Raw genomic sequence first — 15,144 nt, forward strand, 5'->3', positions numbered from 1 at the left:
AGTATATCTGATTATTGAATAATAATTTGAATGATTAAAATCAAGTATTTTGTTAATTGAATATATTTATACATTGTTAAAAAATGATCTTGTCATGTTGCAGAGCTGGAAAATTATTAAATGATAGACAAGGATAGCAACAATGTCTATTGAATATTGTCATTATCACACTCTGAACCTCACTATAGTGGATTAATTTACTTATTTGTTGGTTAAAAACCCAACAAAATAATATTCACCTTTGTATACTTATCAAACAACTTATTACATCCTGCTCTCAGATCAAGCAATTTTTGTTTTCGTTGTGAAGAATCAGCTTGAGAAAAGTTCTCTAATTTGAATTCTGCAAAGTGTAGCCTTATATCATGCTATAAGTAATAAAATAATATAGAAAAATTATTGAACTTTTCTCACTCACACAAAAATAGATCGATTAATTTGAATGAGAAATAATAATAATATTATATTCAATTCAGATATGATGAAATTATTGTATAATTATGCACAGTTTTTAGACATGTGAACAGCTGCTTTAACTGTGAAGAAACATATGGTGCTGAAATGTCAAAAACCTAACCAACAAAAGATGAAATGAATTTGGTAAATTTCTAAAAAATATGATTTTATGTTTTCATTGTCAAATTTTTATTTCAACTACTTTATTTACTCCTCAACTTCCATTCCCACAGTAAAAAACAGCTATGAGACACATACTGATGAGTCATAGAAAGTAGAAGTCAAAAAATGTGAAAATTTCCTTTTATGTACAATTGAGGTCATTGATTGTTTAATTGTTTGGTAATGGAGGAAGAATTTCGTGTGTCTCTTGATACAATTCCAACGGAAGTGAGTATATATTATTGTCTTGAATGACAATATTCTATAATATATTATGTGTCTCAATAATGTAATTTACATAAAGTAGAATAAAATGTATCAATCTCATATTGCTTAAGAGTTAACTGCTATTTTGCAAACACCATTAACAAACGATGGTAAACCTTTTTACATATTATTTTTTATTGTAAATATATTCAGGTGTAACAAAAAAATTAGTTTGGTTTTAATTGGGATTGAAGTAATGAGGTGCAGGCTTCTGTCAATGAGGTAGCGAGTGAAGACACTAAACTGTCAGTAAGTTGCAAACTTGTAAAGCTGATTATTATTGTATAGATTTGCTTTATTGTTTCCAGATATTTCTATACATTTGCTCCTTTATTGATGCAAAGCACGTTGCTGATTGTCTCCGGTATGTCTGCACTAGATTCTATGAAGTTCTGTCGAGTGATACTGCATGGAAATGTCGTTTGAGAGAAAGATGCCCGAATATGTTACCAGCTGTAGATTACGTGGATGATGAGGTCAGTTATTTAATAACTATAGCTTCTCGTATTTTAATTTTTCTGGCAAAGTTTAAGTACATTTCCAATAGTTAACTCATTTCATTACTTGCAATAATGTAACTGAATAGTTAATAATTCTCCAACTATGAATACGGTTTATATATAACATTCCTATATAAATAAAGCTGATATATTGCATCAATAAGATTTCTCAGCTTTCAAAGTCATGTACCGTATAGAGTTTGAGGAAATGCTGTAAGTTTGTACAGTGAGGTTCACATTATGATGGCAGTACGATATTTTATTAACATTGGTGTTTCTATCTTTGTATTTCACTCGACATAGCAGATAGCTTTACCTTTTCTACCTCTGCAACATTTTCAACAATGTAGGAATGTAATTAATTAAAATCAAAATATTTAATCTCAATTATAAAAATGCTATGGAATCATTAAAAAATATATTATGCCGGCCAGATAGTCGAGTTGACCAAGATCTTGCACCCTTGAGTCTGCTAGTGCTACCTGGCCGCGGGTTGGAATCCCGCCGAATACCATCGATTAGACATGGACGTTTGATCATCTTATAACTCACCCTCGCACTTCCCATTACCCACGCACAAGAAAAAAGCTCATGTGGGCAACATCCGTAATTTAAAAAAATCTTGACGAATGAAATGAAATTGATAATTTTTAACAAGAATGAACAATTAAAACTCCACAAGATATATGTACCGGTAACAGCTCGTATTCTAATAAAAGGCAGGGGCAAGGCAGAGATTCGGCAACGCTTTCCATTCCACAAGATATATACCGGTAACAGTTCGTATTCTAATAGAAGGCAGGGGCAAGGCAGAGAATCGGCAACGCTGTTCTCCTATCTTTCTCCCATGTCATTATAACGTGGACCTCACTATAGAAGTTTTATTAAATTTCTTAGATTGAAGTAGTATTTGGAAAAAAATGAGAGCTCTTGGTAGGCTTACTACGAAATTATTTACAATAATGCGAGTATTGCAACTCTGAGATACTCAAAGCAAAATTACTGTCTTTGCTGTCAAAGTTGTTCAGCAGTATTTAATCAGGATTTTGGTTCTCCAGTTGAAAGAGTAGTTGCTTAGACCATCTTTGTTAACTGACAGTTACGAGCATCAAAATCATATAATCATTTGTACAGTTATGTACATTAAAGTGCAAATACAATGAAGTAATTATTATAATCATTAATCATACATTAATGATTTATGATTAAAAAAATGACGTGAAACTTTATGTATGACGTAAAAAACGAAAATCCAAAGTTGAGTTAATTATCATCCATAATTTCGATAATAACGAAAATCTATTCAGATGTTGACAAAAATCTTGCTTTCTTTTGTACTGCGAATATTTCTTACCATCCATTCAATTTTCATCAATATTTGATTATAGGATGGAAAATTTTCTGATCTTCGATTATTCATTGGATTGATAGTTTTGGTAGTATTGATTCCTGGATAAAGATGTTTTCAGTTGGTTTCCATTCTATTTGCAGCCTGATTGGTTAGAACTGTGCTATCAGATTGAAAGCGAACTGCAGCTATGGAAGAGAGAGCGCGACAAAATGAGCAAAATATCGTGGAGCGTCGATTCGTGTATAGACGCCGTGAAGCTGATCGACAGGGGCAAGCGCGTCATTTCGGGATCACGGAACCGAGACTTGCAAGTGTGGGATGTCGATTCTCGCCAACTACAAACGTCAATTATTTTGGCGCATGCGGGTTGGATATGGGATCTGGCAATTGACAACGATAAGCTCTACTCTTGCTCCTGGGACTCGTCCATCAGCATGCGCGATCTAACCGACAATCTTCGCGAAATTAATTCTTATAAGTAAGTTTGAAGTGATATTTTGCCATTTTTCAATATCCTACTCTTGAAATAAATTATTTATTGGTATATAATTTGGAATTGAAAAATATATTCCAGTATATATAGCCAGTTTGTCTCATTTGCAGTCACTAACGTAACTCTTTGACGGCATCCACTCACAAAATGAATTTCAGCTGTAATCTTCTTTCAACATTTATCACTACATGTTGGAGTATGTTATCTAGACCAGATAATACATCACAATATTGCTGAATAGATGGCTGGACTCTAGTGAAAAATATTATAATTTCCCTGAAAAATTTTAAACTTACAGGTAAAGTGCACCTGACCTGCAAGAACACACAAACGCCAATTTTTATCGTATTTTCACAGTTGTAACTATTGAGCATTCAAGAACATGGAGAGTTGACAGTACGAAGCGATTGTACTGATATCTAAGAACGGCATAGAGTGTGTTTGAATTTCACTCGTGATTCACAAATGCAATAAAGTAAACACAACAAAACGTAGATCTATAGTCAAATTTGCAGACATCTAAGGCAACTCGGGACAGGTTCACAGTATGGCTCACACAAGTGGTCAGATGTACTCATCAGCACAAATGTATCTTCTCCGATCACCTGTACAGCGCTTTTTGCCTGCACATCCATAACTTAGTGCGATTGGCATTAACGATCAGGTTTTCCTTCAGTCCAACCTGTTTATTATGAAACGGTACATTTTTGGCTGGCGATACAATATCGTACAATATTTGTTAGAAAATAACTCTAGATTAGGCGCACACTTGAAGGTCATCAGCAGCATTTATTGTAAAATCATTAATATGTCAATCAAAAGTAGTTTGTTTATACAGGTTATTTTTCAACGTATTCAATTATTTTTTGATAACTGATGAATTTCAATTACAGATGCTCAGCTGCAGTGCTTTCAATCGTGTGCAGGGAAGGGCTTTTAGTAGGTGGACTATTTAAACCAGAAGTTGTAGCATTCGATCCTCGGCAGAAGGAACCAATCTTTTCATACAATCCTCATCGAGCAGCTGTCACAGGTCTTGCATTGGTTGGTATGTACATTTGCAGCTAGATTTATACAATGAAATTTAACTAAATTGACATGAAATAGTTGTTAGTGTATTTTATATTTATTGAAATATGATATCTCCAATTGATTTTAATTTTGCGAGAAAAATTCAATAATGAGAACTCAGTGTTTTTTTCAAGAGTTTCAATTATTTTCTGTAGAATGTCCTCTACACATTAGAGTCGAACATCTAACATGATTTGAACTACATATACACAATATAAATTAAATTAGAAATCAAAGTACCCTCTTTACATTGATTTTAATTTTTTAAGTACATACAAGTAACCCTAAACATAAAAGTGAACATTCCATACTATACTCTGCACATTCTGTACTTAATTGGTTTGCTGCAAGTAAATCTAATTATCAAGCTTATCTTCACATTTGCAATGTTTAATTAGGTATTTTATTCCAAAATGTAAATTAAAATTCTGTTCAAGCACCATATTCTCATTTATTAATAAAATGTATTTATCATAACATGTGATAATATAACTTGTATTACTTATAATATATCTCTTGTAGAGATAAACGTGGATTTTCAACACCATATATTCATTTTGCTTTTGCATTTTAATTTCAAATAGATCATTCAAATTGAAAAATTAATATCAAGTTCGATATATAAAAAATAATTTAAATTTATTTCAGGGGATAACTATCTTGTATCTGCCAGTGAAGACAAATCAATAGCAGTTTGGGACTTACGGACACGTGAACCAGTAAATGAGAATATCGTGGTAAGTAGGTTATTCTGTTCAAGAATGTTTTTCAAAGTGTATTTTTTGAATATTGTATTCTGGATTAATAAATTTCCTCTCTCATGCTATGAAGAAATACAGTCTAGTTTCCGATGAAACGAATCCATTTAATTTCTTGATCCATCACTTACTGAGATGTCCCATCAACTTTTAACACTATAATAACGACTTGCAGAAAATATTATAATACTAGTAGGTAACCCGTGCATCGCAAGGGTCTATTTTAAAACTTGTCAAACTGAAAACTTGACGTAATGAAATCTAGAAGAATTGAAGATAGGGCTATAAGAATCCTCGGTTGATTAAGAATTTAAATGCAGCATTTCAAGTAAATCAGTCCAGTAGTTCAGACGTGATGATGCGTCAAACATAATTTTCCTAAACTTTACACCTGTATACTAGTCCAGTAACTTTATACATTGGTGCATGCAATTTATATTGTAGTTCTGATTTTTTGATATATTATTTGGGTGATAAAAAAAATAGGCCGTTCTTAAATATTTCATAGTTACTACACCGGATAGACTTCTGAGCAAATGAATTACTCTGCTAAGCTTTGAGCTGATATATTTGAAATGTGGCTCCCATGTGAGCTTTGAGTCCATATGAATCCCTAAAAAGTTTACACTTGCTGGATTATTCACTGGAGGTCCTCTTTCTAAATTAAAGTCAAGTTGTTCAGTTTTACTGTTATTAAGAACAAAGCTATTTGCATTGAAACATAGAGATGCTTTTTCCATAGTGTGTTTGCTTTCCTGGCTTAGAATGTTCAGATCACTGTTCAGGTTAAAGAAAGTGGTATCATCTGCATACAAAATTCTATCAGTCTTAACGAAAGCTGAAATGTCATTAATCGCAACCAAAAATAAGAGAGGACCAAGTATCGAGCCTTGTGGCACACCCGACTCAACCTTCAACAACGACGATTTGTTGCTGATGCTACCTACAGTTACTAGTTGACTATGATTCATTAGGTAGGACTTTAAAAATTTGAGAGCATCCTGACCTGTTCCATAATAGCTCATCTTTTCCAAAAGAATCGTATGATCAACACAGTCGAATCCCTTACTTATGTCGCAGAAGGTGGCCAGAGCATAGTTTCCCTGTTCAAATGCTTGCAATACACTCTTAGTTAATTTGAGAAGAGCATCTACAGTAGATTTATTTTTTCTAAAGCCAAATTGAGAAGCTGCTATGATATTCAAACGCTCAAAATGTTCAGACAGTTGATTATATTCTATAGTTTCAAGTATTTTTGCTAGAACAGGTACAATAGATATTGAATGAAAAAGACTAAGAAATTGTCAAAAACCACTGATTTATTGATAATTAGAAAGACCGGTTTCGGTTATTAACCGGTGTAATAACCGAAACCGGTCTTTCTAATTATCAATAAATCAGTGGTTTTTTGACAATTTCTTAGTCTTTTTCATTCAATATGAATAATTACCACAATATCAACTTCTCAACTACTCAAAAAGTGACAATAGATATTGGTCTATAACTACTTGGAAAATCTCTATCACCCTTTTTGTAAATAGGCACCACCCTCGACTTCTTGAGCTCCTCTGGAAATACTCCTTCCGCTAAGCATTTATTTAGACAATGAGTAAGAGGCTTCACAAAACTATCTATCACCTCCTTTAATAAGTTGACAGACATGCCATAAATATCACAGCTATTAGAAGATTTAAAACCATTGACAATGTCTGACACTTGTTCAGGGAGCACTTCACAGAAATTAAAGTTAGCAGTCAAACTGGGTCCCTTAACAGACTCTAGATCTAATGACAATTTATCTGGTCCATTCAATGGGTCTTGAATATCTTTAAGAGACTGAACAAAATTATTGTTTAGAACATCTGGATGCAGAGGAACACTCTTTCTAGCATTAACATTATTATCAGCAACTGTGTTTATAATTTTCCATGCAGTCTGACACCTGTTTTTTGATTTTTCAATGTATTCAGTGTTATAGATTTTTTTGCTTCTCTTATTGATTTCTTAAACCTATTTCTACATTCTATATAAGCAGATTTTGTTTCCGCAGTTTTGAACTTATCATTTAGACTCATTAGTAAAAACATTCGCTGCTTTAGGGCTGCCAACTGTGAACTGTACCAACTGTTTTTCTTATTCTGCTTGCCTCTATTGTAGGAAACTTTACAGGCTCTTTCAGGAATGTTGTAGTTCAATATTCTTAAGAATTTAGAAAAGAAATATGAAAACAAATCATTAGCTGGTTCTTTTTTACTATATATATATCAGACCAGTTAGTACTATACAACGAATTTCTAAATTTATCTATTTTATCAGCAGTCATAGGTCTTGTTTTTACTAGCTTTGATTCGGTATTATATTTTTTAACATTACTACTATGTGCAAGCTCAACAGATTCAATGGTCAGAAACTCATGATCCGAGTACAGGAAAGGAAGAACCTTATTTGAAACAACAGTACTCCTAATATTAGTAAATATATTATCAAGGCAAGCATTATCTCTTGTATTTACGACATTTGTGAAAGTGATGTTGAATTGCCTTAATACGTTTTTTAGCTCAAAAGAGCTACGTCTATCTCTATTCAAGTCAAAATCCGAGTTCACATCTCCACCTACGAATAAATGATAGTTTTTAAATGCTAGTCCATGCAAGAAGTTAAACAGTTCTTCCAAGAAAACTCTACTGTTACCATTAGGAGATCTATAAATTGATGTAATTATCAATTTGGAAACACGATTGATAACACATGGCTTCAAAGTCCAACTCCCTACAAAGAAAATCTACATTCAAATGGTCAAAATCCTTAACTGATTTTTTATAAAGATTGTCACTCCACCTCGAATGTGAAGTGTTCTATAAAAACTATTACAAAGAAAATAATCATCTAGTTTTAAAAAAGACAGTTGAGACTCTCTACACCAATGTTCACTTACACAAATAATATCAATACTGTTATCAATAGCAAACTCATTCAACAAGTCCTCCTTATTTATTAAACCTTGCATATTAATGAAACCCATTCTAATTTTTCCAATTCTATTATTCTGTTCATTACAAAAGGGTTGTGTAAAATTATTCTTATCAAATCGAGCATCTACATTGATTTGATCAGAACAAACACCAATCACAGAATGTCTATCAACAAAAGTGTAATTCGAATCAAATTTTTGCCCATCTACTCTTCTAAAAAATAACTAAGTGGAAGAGTAATGGGAGGAAATGAGCTCAAATATGAAAAACAATCCTCTACATACTTTTAACAATCCTATCACCTATATACGCTTTTCCAAAACCATTCAAGTGCAATCCATGACGTGTGAAAAATCTTCGTCATAAGATGATAGATGGATGGATGATCATTGTTATTTTACTAAAAGATTAAATAAGTTGAGTAGTTTCCCTTTCAGAGGGAGTTTTGACAACCCACAATACTCATTTTTAATTTGAAGATATAACGAAAAGGTGCATATGACCTTATTTTTTTACTCAGCTTGCCAAAATGCTCCTCCTTCCAATATTAAAATTTTCGACTGACTGTACAGTGAGTCAGTCATTCTATCAGGGCTCGAATAATTTTGGAATTTCAATTAAATAAAAATGGAAGAGAATAATTTCTTTATGTAAATATCAACATCTTCATTCAAAGACATATTAACTGCATGCGTATTCATATTGCCGAAACAGCATTGATGAAACTGTAGACGTTTATTTAGCACTTTGTCTCAAAAAACTGTTCTAGCTGAAAAATTAATAATCCATGTTTTTGAGATAATTTCTTTTATGAAGCTGTTTCACATTCACCATAATTATACAGAGTTTGTGAGAATGAAAATATTTATTAATTATCAAAACAATACTATTATTATATTTATAATAAAAATATCATTATTATTAAAAATATTTATCAATTATCAAAACAATATTATTGAGGTTAAGAGGTATCAGGTAGAAAGCAATAATAGAAACAGATGTTCCTTTTTTAATTTCGACTATATAATATATATAGTATATTATGATTTGGTGATTTTTTTATGAAATCGTATGTACCATTAATGAAATTTGAATATCAATTCTGAAAAATCTAGAACGAAAATTGGAATTTGGGCTTTCAGGTGCACGAGATTGATATTTTTAGAATCTATGTGCAAAATTTGAAGATCTAAATCATTCCTGTTTTTCCGGTATGCAATCCACAAGTTGACATGTTTTGATGCGAACAAAGGAACATACACAACCCTACTCTCTCTTATTATATAGAAGAAGAAGATGTGAGGAATATGAAATATTCACTAACTGAAGCTTGCTGGCAAACCGCATAGTCATTGGCAACCGAATTCATTGTCAAGTGTGAGCTGGGTTGTCATTTTTGGTGTCTTCTACGGTTTCTGGTTGGTTAGAAGGGTTGTGTTATTGTGTTATTTTTATCTATCAAATAATCTATTCCATTTAAATTTTAATTGGACATTGAGGATGCTCTGTTTATTATTTTATGTCTGAGTAGATTTCAGCCCATACCCTGGATCTCTTAGATCTCCTTGTGTTACTGTGGGCTGGCTAGCCTCAGTCTGAGTACGGGGTGGCTCGGGAAGGGGGCTGGAAATCGCAGCGCGATTCCGCTGTCGTGTTTGCACCATTGCAGGCAGTTTAAGCAGCTTATTGTGGGACTGTTTGGACCTCGCCTGTCGCTTCATGGGTGAAACGGTGAACGTTCCTTGACCGCCAGCAGAGCCGCGGAGGGGATTACCCACAGAACAGAGGTTGATTTTGGGATGGGAGAGACCCTTATGTCCAAGGGCTACCTGAGTAGGGATAGGATTAGTAAAGAGATAGGGCTTTGTGATGTGGTAGGCACTGATGTGTCGGTACTTGCACGTCCGCTGCTTCCGCCGCAAGTCGTGTCCGTTGGTACGGCCGGAGTCCGCCCCGGAATCTGGCGTGTATTTGAGGTATCAGGAGGCTCTTTTCTGGTCTCCGCGTCACCTCCGCAGCTGGTGGATGTACTCCGCCGGGGTTGGTAATTTCAGGTGCCGATCCACTCCTTCGCGACAGTCGACGTCGCTGGGGTAGATGAACACCTCTGCGAACTCTCGCTAATTGTCGGTGAAACTGCGATCCACCGCTCACTTGCAGGGGATCTCTTCACTTGTCTCGCCTCGTCTGCTATGTTCACTAGGGAATGTTTTCTGTCGACTATCACTCTAGTAAGGCTCCCGGACGACTCACTTCTGACTGCTCTGCTACCCTTCTCAACTCAGGGTTTGCAAAGGGGGGTTGGGTTGATGCGTCGATTCATCCACTTAATAGTCCAGTGCTAACCTTTGAACAACGATAACTAGTCCAGTCAAAGAAGGTAGAAGAGTTATAGAGAGAAAAGTTTGGAAGACAATTTCTACCCTGCATTTCTGTTTAGGATAGTAAGAAGGTAAACATATTCTCTCTTGAAAGTGTTAAATTGTTAAAATAAAAGGTTATCATCCAATTTTTTGCTCTTTCAGGGCTTATAACTCTCTCCAACAATGCATCGTAAAAATGAATGCATATGGTACTTTTGTGGAGCATTGAGTTCTCTTTGATCTGATGTATAATTTCACTATTTCATGTTTTCCTCTCATTGTTATAGCAGCTTCAATGTAGGAGGTGAAATTTTCATTTCATAGAATTCTTCATGTCATGAAATTTTCATAGAAATTAAGTGAGGAATCCTGGAACAGCTTTCTCGCAAGAATTACAGTGTTGGAGAGATGAACATTCTCTCTATTTTATTTCATTTCCTACTAGCAGGTAACCTGTGCTTTGCACTGGAGGATTATTTGTTGCAAAATGCAATCTCTAAGACAATTCCTTTCTTTCATTAAATCATTAATCCAATTCCAACTCATTTATCAGTACGATTATATTTTAGGTCAGCTGTGACAATTCGTTTCCATTGAGCATTTACTACAACAACAATCTTCTTTATGTTGGTGATACCAGAGCAAATGTGCATATTATTAGTACCAACAATGGAGTTTTTGAGAAGAAAGTTGTGAGTATACCAAACTTCCGTGTTTAGAAAATATTGTTACATGTGTGTTGTTCAATGTAACGAAATCTGTTTAAAAATCATAACACACACGTAGTTACTGATAAAATTATAAAAAACCTTGTACATGTTCCATCAATTTTCCTAGAATGTATTTACATTTCAAAAGATATTCTTTCACAATGTCTTTATTCAACATTCCAAACTGATGCACAATATCTCCAAAATCTCACTTCATTTTAAAGTTTATTTGATTCAATTATTGAGCAATCAAAATAATTCTTCATAAAACAGTTTAATAAGAGGACTGTATTGAGTCATGAGTGACCCAATACATGTTAACATTCTTCATTACTCTTTGCCTAATTTTATAAGACAGTGTATTGATGTATATCACATTCACAAGCTTATTTTACAAGTAACCAATGAAAATGAAAACGATTTCTATGGAACTCAGTTTTCATCAATTTTTCTTCTCCGAACATTTATTTTCAATACCTACTCTCCTCTAACATTTACATATATTATCGAATGTATCTTCCTAGATCATTGAACTATGATAATGATGTTTTTCAGAGTTGTCACTTGGAATCGGCTGGCCAAGCCAAGTTGACGTCGATCTGGCATGGGCTCGGGTGCATCATAGTGGGCTCAACCGACAAATCAGTCAAGATATTCCAACCTTCCCAGCCTCTAGACCTCATTTGCGAGCTCAGTGTGACAGGTGAAGTAACATCGGTAAGTATACTCTTTGATTGGAAAAGTTATGGAAAAACTTGAATGGAATTCTACTCTCACCAACAACAGTATCTGAAGACATGTATAAGATATTGTCAGTAATTGCACCGACTCAATCCCCAACAATTTGCATTCAAATAATATTTTATTCATCCTCTATCAATTGCTATATGGGATATATGGTTTATTCAATAACTAGTACCGCCTTGATCACTCGATGATAGTGGATATTCTAGACTAGGCAGTTGACAGTCAATCTATAGGACAATCAACCAGATTATTTTCTATCGTACTAGCATCATGTAAACATTACTTGGCAACTTATTAGCTTTAACTACGTTATGTAGGCCTACAGATCAATTATTTTTCCCACAGTAGAATGTTATGCATTTCTTAAAAAAACTTGGAAGTAGAAAATGTTTACTCACTGTTTTCTAGAAGTACTTGAAGTTCTCTAGTTCTAGCAGTGAGTAAAGAATTTCTACTTTCAAATTTTCACAAATGGTGAATAATATCGTTATGTATCACTCACTATATTACAGTAGATTCAACTATTTCTAAAATCATCTATCATTATCAACATCACAACTCATATACAGAGTGAGTCTTATTTATGGGAACCCTTCACTAGGATAGAGACTGTTGTAGATATAATACTGTAACATTCAGGATAAGTTATTGATAGAATACTCTACCTTTTGACGTACAACTGAATTTCAACCACTCATAAGGGAAAGGCTTAGATGGTTGTAACCCAAATATTTTAAATGTAAACACCCATTGTGTGGTACAACATTTTAAAAGCCTCTTTAAAACAAGAAATATGACATAAATGAAAATGTTCTATGGTATCAGTAGCCGAAATAGCGGCTGATTGAAGTTTTAATTTTTAAATAAATGAGGGGTTGTAATTGAGTTGTACGTCAAAAGGTAGATTATTCGACCAATAACTTATCCTGAATGTTACAGTATTATATCTACAACAGTCTTCAACTTACTGAAAGGTTCCCATACATATGAAATGCCTCAAGACTTTATATCAAATCCCTCATTAGGATAGTTATGTTTAGGGGTTTGTTATTATAATTCATTCCAGTAATTAATTCAATCAATAATTATTCCAGATTGACTATGACTATTCAACACTGGCAATTGGAAGTTCAGCATCTGTTGAAGTATGGAAAACAACAGATACTTTCGATACATGAAGCAAACTTTTCGATGAAAATGAGATGCACTTGAACAACGATTGATATCTTCACTTCAATCTTGAATTCTTTCAGAGCTTGGGAGAATGACTTGCAATGAAATTGGTCTTTGCGATATTACCAATTTGCGAACTTATATGCTTATATGATATAAGTAGCCAATCGTCAAACTGCATATATATAATGGCTCAATTTAAATTTATATAAGCTGAGGCTTGCCTATGTCGATAAAATCTCTGTAGAGAAATTCTCAGTATTAAAATTGGAAAGCTTTATTATATGTTTGAAAACTATTCGAGTAAGCGTAACAAAAGTATGAATTTACTACTTATAGTCCAATCAAACAGTTTTTAATGCATTCACTAAGCGATAGAAGACAATAAAAATTGCCATATATTGAGTAATCACACAGGATTCCATGATTTGTGGTTTCAGAACTACATAGAGTAAATAAAGGGTAATTTTGGGCATCTTCCAAAATCGTCAAGACCTCCCACTTCCATTTTATGCCATTTGAATTATAGTAATGGCAAAACAATTACGATGAAATTTAATGAATGATTCCTACTTGATTTTACTATTTTGCATGATCTCAAAAACAAATATTTAATGTCCAAATAATTTGAAGGCTTCTGAATCCAAATTGAGAATAGTTTGGATTCTATTCCAAATTTTAATGGGATTTATTCTGTTCAAACTCTGAAGCCTCTCAATTCAAATCATATATTTTTTCCATTTTTGCTCTATTTCCTATCTCTAATAGCTTTCAAGTTATTTTTTGAAACAATACTATACGATTTTCAGTATGTTTCAAATAATTAGGCCATTATTGCCACCCAAATGTGTCAAAAAATAAATTTTATTGAGCCGTTTCTATTCTTGACTGTGTAGCTCTCTACTAAACTTCCAGATATTAAGAATCGATAACATTCAAATTAACAAATCAATAGTTGTCAATTTATTTGCTGTAATAATAAATTCTAACTTAGCAATACAATAATTACTTAGATATAAAGTCCAATAATAATTAATAACTCACTTCTATACTGAAATAAAAAAGTGATATATTGAAATTAGACTACTGTATTGTGACTAGATGTCTTTCACATTTTGGAATGAACGTTTTGAATATAATATCTTCGGTGCAAAAGAAAAACACATTCTTATTCAGAGAACTGAATTTTATTTTTTTATTACGGATGATGCCCACATGAGTTTTTGCTTGTGCGTTGGTAATGGAAAGTGCGCGTTTGTGAATTGATTAGATGATGATCAAACGTCCATGCCATCGTTGGGATTCGAACCCACAAAGCAGGCGGTGCTAGCAGACCGAAGTTTGTAACGCTCCTTACCACTAGACCAACCCGGCCGGCAATGGTCCGGTTCGGTAATGTTGCGGAAGGTTGGCCGCTTGATGGCAACATGGTACATCATCTCCTATCGTTCCCAAATATGTCACTCATATTTTTTCAATATCCTTCGCTAGAAATAGATGTTCTATCGAAATAAATGTCGAGAGGTTAAGCCACAAACGGTCAAAACTGCTATTGTTTAGGTGACCTGCAGCTAAAATCTAAAACTGATCAATTTTTTTAGTTTTGCAAGGGCCAAGGTTTTACGTACTTTTTATGTAACAGTTTGAGCTCCTTTTGAAAAACTGATCTAATGTATCCAATATGAGTTGAACTGAGGTAAAACTACACGTGTTGATCCCTGGGATCATTTACCCCTTCAACAGCATCAACAATAAAATCAAACCAGATGAGTTTTTGCCAGCTGGTTGACAGGATCAGAGAAAACTCCTATAATGAGAATAACAACGTAGTGCATTTATAATATCACACATAAGTTAGCATAAGTTAGTTCTGCATTGTCCCACCAGATCGCATAAGCATGTCAACAGTCGCTTGTAACGGCTTGAAATGAGTGGAAGGAGAAAAGTGGGCTGGCATGGGAATATGGAAGGAGAGTGTCAGTCTTTTGATCCGGTTTTTTATAGCTGCATCTGGCAGCCTGCCAGGCTTTCAACTCATTTCTGAGGAAGCCTCAACAATAATAATTATTGCAAGCACAACCAAAGGCCAATTAGTGGCCTATTATAAAAGACAAACAATTT

The 15,144-nt window shown here is 33.8% G+C and overlaps 1 protein-coding gene across 3 annotated transcripts; it reads left to right on the plus strand.

Moving 5' to 3' along the window:
- The first annotated feature begins 514 nt into the window (after positions 1-514).
- Positions 515-14,818, plus strand: LOC111057232 (F-box/WD repeat-containing protein 9). 3 transcript variants are annotated; one of them, XM_022344665.2, is made up of 8 exons: positions 515-600; positions 1,194-1,361; positions 2,877-3,214; positions 4,123-4,277; positions 4,949-5,037; positions 10,963-11,085; positions 11,659-11,820; positions 12,945-14,818. In XM_022344665.2, the coding sequence occupies exons 1-8, from the start codon at positions 592-594 to the stop codon at positions 13,026-13,028; spliced, it is 1,128 nt and encodes a 375-aa protein (XP_022200357.2). In that variant the 5' UTR covers positions 515-591; the 3' UTR covers positions 13,029-14,818. The 3 variants fall into 3 exon arrangements, with proteins under 3 accessions (XP_022200357.2, XP_022200356.2, XP_039276989.1); XM_022344664.2 differs by having other exon boundaries at positions 553-846; XM_039421055.1 differs by having other exon boundaries at positions 582-846; positions 1,174-1,361.
- The last annotated feature ends 326 nt before the right edge of the window (positions 14,819-15,144 follow it).

Source organism: Nilaparvata lugens, chromosome 2, assembly GCF_014356525.2.
Source record: "Nilaparvata lugens isolate BPH chromosome 2, ASM1435652v1, whole genome shotgun sequence".
NCBI lineage: Eukaryota > Metazoa > Arthropoda > Insecta > Hemiptera > Delphacidae > Nilaparvata > Nilaparvata lugens.